This window comes from Protomyctophum bolini (assembly GCF_963924005.1).
Source record: "Protomyctophum bolini genome assembly, chromosome: 8".
Classification (NCBI taxonomy): Eukaryota; Metazoa; Chordata; class Actinopteri; order Myctophiformes; family Myctophidae; genus Protomyctophum; species Protomyctophum bolini.
This window is the reverse complement of record NC_137869.1, coordinates 33,827,253-33,839,110: the sequence shown is the minus strand read 5'-3', so window position 1 is coordinate 33,839,110 and position 11,858 is coordinate 33,827,253. Positions and strand designations below refer to the sequence as shown.

The window sequence follows — 11,858 nt, the reverse complement described above, 5'->3', positions numbered from 1 at the left end:
TATATTACAATACCTCATGTACAGTATGTCACTCACTTGTATGTAGCACTTGTTTGAAATCTTCAGCCTATTTAACTGCTGGGAGCTGCAGACAGTGATGGTCAGCTGGCATGCCAAACTCAGTGTACCCTCACAGCTGTGACCTTCTGCGGGATAGCCAAGGAATCTGCCCTGATAGAGATACCAGGTAAGATTAAACAGCGGCCCCTCAAAAAACTGTCAAGTGCAAGGCCTGGTGCTTGCCAGCTTCTATAGTGTGTGCATCTTTTATTGTTCAGTTCGCAAGCATACAGATTTACAAGTCGGTGCGCAGTCAGTGGCACTCGTTGTCTGCTGTTTAAGGTCTATACGTTTCCAATGGTATATGATCGAACATACTCATTTACACTGCATATCGGACTGGGCATGCTGCATGCATAGGAAATGCCACGCAGTAAACACGGCTCTAAACACAGCTCTAAAAGTTAATGTGTACCATAGATCATCCTGTGAAGCCCAGTGTGAATGCTCCCTGTCATCCAGCATGAGAAACTGTGTTAAACGACTCTCCGACCACTGTGATCGAATGCTTACTGTAGTATGTAGACGTATGTTACTGTGTCAGAATGCTCACATGTTGTAGTAGTACACCACCAGCGTCACCTAGACAAATTCCTCACTTTTATGACAAATAAAAAGTTTATTGTTGATCTCATTGGGCTTTAGTTGCTAAGCTCATGAGCCAGTGCAGAAAGCGCTGATGTCTGATTTACAACGCAGACGTGGTAAATGCAGGCATTCTAGTTCTTCAAAAGACTTAAAAGCTGATTTGTACTGGTCAGGTCAGACAACTGTTTCTTTTATATTGTCCTTTCCATTTGTTCTTTATTAGGTCATCTGTCATGATACTATTCGGTTTTCTTTCTGTTGCATCACATTTGATAGTTAAATGTCACAAATGTACTAGATTATATTTCAGAGTTTTATAGTGGGTTGTCTAGACTTATAATGACCAGAGAGCAGTGTTAATATGACTGAGATTTATTATTAGGCCAACCTATAATATGTACACGACACGTGTATCAGCAAGTTGAAATGAGACGACGGTTAAAGATGGTTTTACACCTGGCGTTGTCAGCCTGTAGATGCAGTGTGATTGGAAGGCTCTGTTTTTATATAGCAAATAGACCTGCCACCTAATATTTAAAAGAATGTTACGTCTTGTCTGACCCATTGGCGAAACACTCATCTACTAAGCATATTGATATCCGTGATATGATTACCAGCAACTACTGTATCAGAGAGACTGACTGTATGCAATGATATGAGATTCATACTTCGTTCTGTTCTTATTCTCGTTTCCATTATGTGCTAGGGACGTCGTATATGATCCGCTGTTCATACTGTATATATATTTCTCGTGTCTGTCTAATAAACTAGAATGTATATGCAATACACTGTAAATCCCTGGAACATGTGACGCGTTTAAACCTAAACACCATGTGTGTAATAATAAAATGCCAAATGTTTATTAATGGTCATAAAATACAGTAGAACACGAGTTCACTCAAACACCTCACGAGAACACCTAGTGTTCAAATTCTAAACACCTATATGACTGACTTTGATTGTAAAAACTAAACACGTTTATGTGTTTAAAAAGTGTTATAGGCGAATAAACATGTTCTTCTGTTTATAATCTAAACACTGTGACACTTTAAAAAAGTGTTACAAATATGTGTTTAAAACAGTTTATAACCTGAATGCTTGGGTTTAGTGTGTACGGCCTGGTGTTGATATATGTTCTCTGCGTGTGCAACTCAGCTGATCCTTACTCACCACCCGTTTTGGTTTAGCTGTAGACTCATGAGGGACCACAGACGGTCAACCGAAATCACAACAGTAGGCCCTACTATAGATATAGATATATATATACAGTATATACACACAGACGGGTCAATATCAAAATTTCATGGCAAATTAAAAACACGATGACGTCCCTATTCCTTTAATACTTTATGTCAAACCGTATGAAATCTGAAGCCTTGTTTTGGAACACTGAGGTGTACTGTATTGCCCTATATGAAAGCATCCTCAAAGCCGATTTGATTCATGCAAAAAAATGATTTATGCAACAAAACAAAAAAATCAAAAACCTAAAGAATAGAGTTAGGAGCTTTCCTCCCGACAGCAACGAGTGAGGCACATGATTCTAAAGGCATACACAGATCTTGTCCCATGAACAGTATTGGTTGAGTTAACCTAAATATAGCACAAGCAGAAACAAACATTTGCTCCGGTGTAATACAAACTAAAGGGGCTGTGGGTTAAAGTGGTGTTACACACCGGCGGCAACAGCAAACGCTCGAGTCAATCAGTACGTTTACATGAAGGGTGATCATTCCGAATAAATACTTCCGAATAAAATACATCCGATGTAATGTTTTTTGCCGCGAGTTTACATGGGAAATGGTCATTCCGAATGAGTGTTTATATGGAGAAGTGATAGAAGACATGATACATGTTAATTCACGTGAAACTACGCCATCTGTTGGACACTGGGAAGGTGATCATCTCGTTTTTATTTGTAGGCCTACTACTATACTTTGTATCTACAGCACGGCCAGGGCACGCAACGCAACACTGATGATTATTATTGTATCGGGTCGCTCGTTATTTTTTAGAGAGAGAGAGAGAGACCGTTGAACACACACACACACACACACACACACACACACACACACTGTGACACACACACACACACACACACACACACACACAGATCAGGGGTATCTCATCTGCTGCTGCTCCACGTTTTTTTTGTGGATTTCGGATCTGAAAAAAGGAACGAAATAACGCGCTCTATGTGCAAACTCCTCGGCGCCGACGGCGCGCCTTGGATATGAGCGCCTTAAGAGCATGCTCAGAAAGACCAGAATGAATTTACATCCGAAGCAGTGTATACATGAGTCAAATTTCTTTCAATCGCATTGAAAATCGGAGTAATCCGGCCAGTGACATCGGAATGGTTTTTAGATCGCATCGAGCGTTTTCATTCGGATGTAAGTTTTTGTAGGTGTTTACATAACAACGTTTAATAGGATTGAACTTCTATTCGGAATGAAAAGGGGATTTAACTGCTCATGTAAACGTAGCCAGTTACTAAAAACACAGAGAAGGCACAGTGACAGAAGCAACAGAAAGAGGGACGAGAGAGAACCAGAGAGATTATTTAGGATTAGCACAGGAATAGAGGACTCTGGCTCACTAATGAGACAGATTAGAATATAGATGAACAACAGATGATGATAATGGAAAGATCGGAGTTGATAGTGAAAGGATTCAACATGCAATATTTAGAGCTGGCACGATAGCTGAATGCTTCTTAGAAGGGCATATATCACATGGGCTCTATTTCTCTAATGCCTGACAGCGAGTCCCTGGTATTTTTGTCAAAGCCAAATTAGAAATATACATGTATAGGGAGTGTTCATTCAATGTTTCATGCAGTTCGGTGCAGTTATAGGTAAATATGTGAAAATCTGCCTCATGGTGGCGCTATAACAGGCCGTTCTGGATATTTTGGGGCAGAGGTTCGTTGTTGACATCCAGGGAGAGTGTGTGTGTGTGTGTGTGTGTGTGTGTGTGTGTGTGTGTAAAGTTTAGCATGGACCAGGTTAACGGTCCTGGAGATTTGGCCTGGTGGAGACAACAATAAAGTAAATAAATATGTAATATACTATAGGGAAAGGTTGGCCACACCAGAGATCTTTCAAAAAAAAATATTGTCACTGGATAGAAAACATTTATTTTGATCAGTTTGTAAGTAATGTTAATAGTTTTACATTCATTTATTGGGAATTTAAAGCAGGGAATGAATAGCTCATTTGTGTGAGTATGTGTGCGTGCCTACATATGTGTTTTTTCGTGTGTGTGTGGGGGGGAGAGCTTGGGGGTGAAATTACCCCTTAGTTTACACAGCTGATCCACAGAAGCCCTATTTATATACAGTATATTAGGCCCAGGTGCAGAGATCTGTTGTACTTTATATACTGGCAATACACAACGCCATGCAATCACCACAGCTGCATGGTAGCTCTTTTTGAGAGGCAGCTTTGTGTGTTTGTGTGTATCCCATAGCGATGATTTGATTGGTTGAGCAATGTGTTTACCCCATAGCGACGATTTGATTGGCTGAGCTCTGTGTCTGCATGATTTGATTAGCTGAGCTCTGTGTCTGCATGTGTGTACCACAGATTTGAGTATAAAAAGTACAGAAAAGGCCAGTTGTGAATGTGATTTCTCTACAGCCACTGTGGATGGTCCACAGCCCCCAAGCAGACATACTTTCAACAGGCAGGTGCAGAGGGGAGGGGGAGGGGGGGGGGGGGGGGGGGGGGGTTTGGGCACCTGCCCTTTTGCCTCAAAGTGTCGACGTCGTCGTACGCACTGCTTATTTTACTGTCCAATGAAATAATGGGCCAAGTTATTATGGAACATCTTACCATTAGCATAAGACATCCAATGTACTGTAGGCCAAGTTAATATGGAACATCTTGGCTATTAGCATAAGGCATCCAATGTACTGTAGGCCAAGTTAATAATGGAACATCTTGCTCCATTAGCATAAGACATCCACTGTACTATAGGCCAGCTAGGCCTACTACATCTTTGTTGTGAAATGGCACGAGGGACAGACCCCACAAAAAGACTACCCCAAAAAAACTGGTATGCGCTATGCACGCGCACATATGCTCTTTTCTTGGGTTTGGGCACCAGCCCCCTCAGTGCTTTCTGCACGCCCCTGACTTTCAAACCACAGATCGATACCCAGGCTTTGCTTTTACCATCTCCACCATTTCAGGCCCCTATGAGCCTTTCATAAACCCTTTCTCTTTTCAGCTCCTTTCCACTCATCTCTTTTCATGTTCCTGTCAACCCGGGCCATCACCCACCCGTGGAGATACACATGTCACCCTGGCATTCCTTACGTTCTATGATAACAAGCCAAATTCCATGGAGCGCTTCCTCCATTCTGTCCCTGCCTGCCCGTGGTCTCTGAGTCCCAGGGCAGACAAGAGACAACCCTCCCCTCTCCCTCAATCGTACTGTACTCTCATTGCTCTTCTGATCCCCCTCGTACATGCCCCCATCACTCCACCCCCTCCACACTATTGACTTAGCCCTGCATGCTTGTGGCTCCCACTGCAGTGTCATTAGCCCCAAGTGCCGTTTGCCGAGCTGTACCTCACTCACACATTGGATAGATCACACCCTCTCACTCTCTCTCTCCTCTGCTTACCTGTGTAGGGAAGAGAGCATCCTGTGTTGGCCAGATCCTACACCCCGCCAGTAGGAGAGTGGACATAACCTTTTACAGAGAAAAGAAAAGAAAGGCTGCTCATCACATCTTCGAGAGAAATGGGAGGAAAGGAGAAGAAGATTTTGGTTATTGCGAATGTACCCATGTATCAAGGGTAAGTCCTGTTTTTTTTATGCCCGTGGCTTAATACAGAAATATGCTTCTGTAAAAGTCGGCACATAATTTTAAAGGCTCAAAGGGGGTCAAATGTACCCGCTAATTAATGAGAATGTCTCATGAGAATAGTGGGGTTTTCGGGTTATTCTACAGAGATGCAAAGCAATGCATAATGGCCAGGCTTAGAATTCTAACACCTCTTTTGCCACGGTGCCTGTTGCAACCCATGCAAGGTGCCAAATGTCAAGTTACTTGACACACAGATTTTCTTATATAGTGCTGGCCTAATTTAAGGTCTTATTCGATTGATAGATACTGCTAGTCTTGCATCCAAAGACACGATAGTGCAATTTGAATTGTTTTAGTTTTTAATTTTAGTTTTATTAATTTGCAGAATGTGTAAATCCATTTATCCAAACAAAACATATGATACAGACTCACTGTCTAGATAAACAATAGCTGTTCAATACAAATTGCTTCATACATTTCTTTCTGTTGACACGCAGTTAAAGAGTAACACATTTTTTCAGTATTTAAAGTAGGAAACTCCAGCTGCTGTGGACCAAAATAAGGATTCTGCTTTGTTGTTGTTGGAATGGAAAAGTACATTGAGTGGAAGTTCTACAGTTTCACTCTCATCGAGTCTCTTGGTTGCTGAGATGAAGGATGGGAAGGGTCGTATATAATACTACTCATTACTCACAATGTCTGTAGCGTGCAAATGTATGTGTCCAAGTGTGTTTGGGTTATGCATGTTGTGCATGTGTGTACTGTACATGAGATTGTATGTTTATTTTTGTGCATGTACGACGTCTATGTGTCTGACTTTGTCTGTCTTTATTTCTGGTATGAATCTAAATGTGAGGGAATTGCTTGATGCATGCAAGTGTGTTTGGAGAAAATTGTAGTATTGAATGATTTTCTGCAGATTCATGCATTCATACTTGACTTGTGAAAATCGATAAATTCACCCAGAAGCATATGTCAACGACGATGCTTTAGGCCAAGGATTACATTCATGTAAACACGTGCAGTCAGTTATGTACTATCAATGCATCTGTATACAGTATGCGAGTGTGCATTTTGTCCTATTTCCCTTAGCAATAGTTTGGGGCATTTTGAAAGGCAATAGCCTTGATCTAACACTGGCGATGATACACAGATCAGAGTTTTAGTTGTGATCAAAGCAGCAATGGACCTGGCTGGACCCATCGCTTGACTTGACTGTGGCGAAGACCAATTACCATGCTGAATTTGAAACCTGCTGACTTGCAAAGCAGCCGATGTTGTTGGGGAAGGCTTTCATGTCATTTTGCGTTTGAAGAGAACCAGCAATTAGTCAGGGGGTACGTCGAAGTCTGCACTTGATGCGCCACATATTTGTGACTCAGTGACACCAGAAGTATTCTGCCTTTCAAAACATGCATAATGACAACACACGCAAACGCACACACAGCTGAGGTGCCTCCCACATTCCTATGGTTTAGAATTTAATGGATGTTGCCGTGCAACAAGGCCACAAGAGAGAACACTGGCGTCCATATGAGACCTCGCCTCCTAGATAGGATGAGCGACTGGACCCCCTGTCCGTGACGCACACTTGTAGGCCTGCAAAGCTGCCCTCCAATCCATTATGGTCTACTTCACTATGCTTTACATACCTCACTCTGGGCAAAGCATAGTGGAGATATTATGCCTGACTTATACTTAGTTGCATGTTGCCAGTGTCTCGCATCAAAAATATGTGATCTACTATAGCTCATCTAATATAGCTCACAACAAATTGCAGCACCATGCTGCTCAGCCGAGGATAGCCCAGGCTTTAGTCCCAGGATTATGTAAACGCACACACACACACACACACACGCACACTCACACTCACACTCACACTCACACTCACACACATGCACGAATAAACACCAGACTCTGTGTCTCCTCTCACCACTTAGTTTTATGTATATGTGACAATAGCAATGCAGTGATTTAGGTTGCCTGTTTGTTTATGTTATCCTACACCAAATAAATTTGCAAATAATGCACAAGCCCACAACGTGTCGCTCCACGTAGTGTTTTGAGCTTGTGTATCTGCTACTGTCCCACCCAACAGACATGATTTGTAGAATCTGCCTCATGTCTTAGTGGGTTAAGACAATATCTGAATGCTAGACCCTAGCCTAGACCATACATGGACAACTGGCGGCCGGGGGATACAAGCTCAAAATGTGTCGCACTGCAACACGTTTTGAGCTTGTAGATCGGCTTGTTTTGCTACGACAGTAATATGCCCCTCTGGAGTGAGTGTGGAACTATAGTGGCCCTCTGGAGTGAGTGTGGAACTATAGTGGCCCTCTGGAGTGAGTGTGGAACTATAGTGGCCCTCTGGAGTGAGTGTGGAACTATAGTGACCCTCTGGAGTGAGTGTGGAACTATAGTGGCCCTCTGGAGTGAGTGTGGAACTATAGTGGCCCTCTGGAGTGAGTGTGGAACTATAGTGGCCCTCTGGAGTGAGTGTGGAACTATAGTGACCCTCTGGAGTGAGTGTGGAACTATCGTCCAAAGTTGCCCACCCCTGCCCTAGACTGTGACCCTTTATGTTCTTTCCAGTGATCACCGGGACATCAAATGGTGCCAGTGGGTATTAGTATGTACCCACACTGTAATATTATATACAATAACGGATTATTTTCTTAGCTGTTAAAACTAGGATAATCTTATTTTTAACATTTTTCGGTACCAGGCAAAGAATCCGTTATTGTATATTACAGCGTGGGTACATACTGTAATACCCCCTGGCACCATTTGATGTCCCAGTGATCACTGCAAAGAACATAAAGATAAGGGTCACACACTGGAGGGTCTAGCTTTCATATTGTCATAACACCTGTTCTCTCTCTCTGTCTCTCTGACAGCCTCTAGAGTCCTGTGCATGTATACAGTATGTACTCGACCCTGAGGTATTGCTGGAATTTGGTTTCCATTAAATAGTAAAGTAAACAAACATCCTGCTAGGGTTTCCTTCCATTAGCATTACTGTATTACCATAATACACACATATCAAGCCGAGGGATCTCCATTCCTATGAGCCCCCCATAGACAACCAGTATAAATAGACGGAGGAGCTATTTGATGCCAGGGGGTAGGCTTGCATGGACTGTCTTGAATGGCACAGTTCGCTCTCATCACGGATCTCTTGTAGCACATTCGCCATTTAGGTATATAGGGGTTAAACGATGCTGCCTCTCTCCCAACCCTCAATAGACACCCGCACAGCGCACAGCCACACACATGCACACGTACAGAGACATCAATGTCTTTGCTGTTGAGTTAGGAGATACACGACACTATCAGTTACAAAGAGGGATTATGGATGAAGGAGACAGATCGGATCCCTTTCTGTTTTATAGAGTGGGATTACCGAGGGCAGCCTCGCAAAGCACAGAAACCACCACCATCAACAGCATGGGCAGTGACATGCCTGATTTATATTTTTATAGTGGTGTGACGGTGTAACAGATCTACATACTCACAAACGGAAGTGTTGTGTTGTGAGGATGTAAATTCTTCTTATTTTTGCCGCACAACACTGTTCTACTGTATAACAGAGTATAAATTAGCAACACACACACACACACACACACACACACACACACACACACACACACACACACACAAAATGTAACGGATGACTAATGCAGACAACTGCAATGTTAACAACCAAATGACCACTCTAATTGTGTTTTACTGGCCCTCCGCCCAACGAGGATAATAAAACAGACACTCTATATCAATCTGTTCAAGTGATAGCTTGCCCCTTGACTTAGCTTTTACTCCCTGTTTCCAGAATCGTAGGATGCCTCAAAATAGTTCCTTTAAAGTGATTGACCCTTGGTCACCAAGCGTCCCGGGAGCAACAGGGTCTTCTGGGTTCCCTCCACATGACATTATAAAAACACACCTGCTAGTTCTTCAAAGGCACCCATGAAAACCAGCAAGAGTACACAGTCAATTCCAGAGTCAAATGAACACTCCGTTATTTAACTGGGAGGGTGTGATCTGTATTTGATCAGGTTTCTTTAAAAGTTGTCCCAGTCACATTGTTCTTTTTTTGCCTTGAACTTGAAGGTGATTATGAAATGATCTTTGATGGTATTTTTCAACTTCATATATTAACTGCACATTGATCGAAATAAGAGCACCAACTAAAGAAATGCTTCAAACCTAAATGTCAGTCAATTATAGCGTCGTCAGTGTTCATTTAGTCTCGGGTTACCAGACCCTCGCAATTTCCAAATGCTTCCATTATACATTCTGTATAGCATTCCGAAATTGTGGCATAGTTGTCTGGCTATGCGAGACTATAGTGTTAATTTAAACTTGCATTTGATTACATGTGTAATGTATGCTCTCTGAGTTAAATGAACACTGGACTTTACTGTGCTGTGTCCATTTGTGATCTGGTGTGATGCGGTTGGCAGGTGCTGATCAGTGCTACACTTTGCTCTTACACTGCTGCTATTGGGTACATTATCAATAATCAAGAGGACTCAGTGATGATAATAATGGATTGTCTTAATAACATCACAGAATAGAAATGAAGAGCAGTAACAGGTGCATTTTTGGATAGTGTTTTGGTTTTAGAACTGAGGCTTGAAATCCTCCCCTGCCAAATCCCCCGACGCTGAAGAGAAGACCTTGGCTGCATGTGGCAGCTAGGTCGGCATGAGAGATGCAAGCTTTTATTTCACTTTTATTTCCAGTGCATGAAGACAACAACACTCGCCATGCAGCTCACACAAGGAGGTAAAAGACGGAGCGGATGAAACATCCTGTGTCTGTGTGTGTGTGTGTGTGTGTGTGTGTGTGTGTGTGTGTGTGTGATTTAGGGAATGGTCACATATCCGCGTCAGATGCAGGGTAGCCAACGTGTGCCGAGGCATCAGACAGGCCGACTGCCAATGTTGGCTTGCGGATTGTGGGCAGTGCCAGTTTTATGTAGTTTGTTTGATCTATGTCGGAATGGTTGGCTCACAGAAAGAAGCCAAGTGGGGTCAATGACACACTTCTGTGGTCAGGTCAAACCTTTTTTTAGGTGGTACAGGGGCAAAAGTACCTGCCAGTCACAGCGGTGTCTAGGCGTTCAAATCCACCACAATGCATCTGGCTTGGCCAAGCATCCACTGGTCTGGGGAGGGATGCCGGGCCGGGAGGATTTGATTTGTCATTGCATATACTCCTACTGTCCTACAGACTGAGACGGCAGGGAATGTTATTGTGGGCCAGCAATGTCTGGAATTCAGTCATTGCTAAAAATCGTCCTCCTGGTGGCGCTATATAATAGGACAATGTGAAAGCGTGGCATTTGTTTAAACTCCTGCAAACCTTAGCTGCCAATCTCAGCCAATTGGGATGGAATATTATTTATTTTTTACCGATTTGCCACATGTTCGTGATGCTTGGACAATCGGCCTCCTGATGGCGTTATAACAGGACAATGTGAAAAAGGTGGGATTTCTTACTCGGCCAGAGACAATTCGCCATCCACACAAACAAGACCAAGAGCCTTTTGTCATTACAGGATGATTCATCTGCTCTGTCTTTTACCTCCTTGTGTGGTGATGCAACCTTGGAATTATACTGAGATACATGGTGGGCAGCTGAGTGTTGTTCGATTGATTGATGAGCAGAATAGGTACAGTTCAATACAAAAGCTGCTAAGAGGATGAAATCACACCCGTGTGAACTGTGAAGTGAGTGGTGCAACTCCGTGTGGGAGCCCTGCGACATGCAGCCTAGCCTCGGTCTCAGCCTTACTGATCTGTGGTCACAACCTAAGGCAGAGACGTGTCGGGCCGGAACATCTGTCAGATGTTCCCCCAGATACAATATTTTCCGACCAATCACAACACGGAAAATGTAAACAGATTTGTAAAGCGTCAACATTATTTCCTTGACCGGTACTTCCACCAAAATCCTGCTACTTCCGCCAAATTCCACCAATGACATGCACTCTACAGCGTAGGTCTTGCCCTGCAGCGTGCATGCAGCCAAGGCCTTTTCTTCAGGGGCTTTGTCCGGGTAGGATCTCAAGCCTCAGTGCTAAAACCAAAACACTGTTCAGAGATGCACCCGTTACTGCTCTTTATTTCTATCCTGTTAAGTTTAAAAAACAACAATCAATCAATGGAGCTTCACATCGTCCATCCATTTCATTCCCCAGTAGAATTCATATCACGTTATTCCTGCATTGATCAACTCCAATGAATGGATCATAGTGCATATCTTTCAAGAAAGTATTAATTAGTGCGCCAGAGTCAGGAGCCTCAGTTGGTGAGAGAACCATACGCAGCCATGACTGCCTGGCTGGAACCACCTGCTCATGCCATTGCTCACCACCACGCAT

At 43.1% G+C, this 11,858-nt stretch overlaps 1 protein-coding gene across 4 annotated transcripts in view; it reads left to right on the top strand.

Annotated features, from left to right (window-relative positions):
* Positions 1 to 5,216: 5,216 nt before the first annotated feature.
* mylk4b (myosin light chain kinase family, member 4b) overlaps positions 5,217 to 11,858 on the top strand; it is a 44,859-nt gene continuing 38,217 nt past the window's right edge. For 2 of the 4 annotated variants that reach the window (XM_080769398.1, XM_080769397.1), the window contains exon 1: positions 5,217 to 5,456. In XM_080769398.1, the coding sequence (XP_080625524.1) occupies positions 5,401 to 5,456 (56 nt within the window). In that variant the 5' untranslated portion in view covers positions 5,217 to 5,400. Of the gene's footprint in view, positions 5,457 to 6,038; positions 6,062 to 6,115; positions 6,134 to 11,858 lie in introns of those variants that run through there. The other 2 variants (XM_080769399.1, XM_080769400.1) reach the window with 2 other exon arrangements.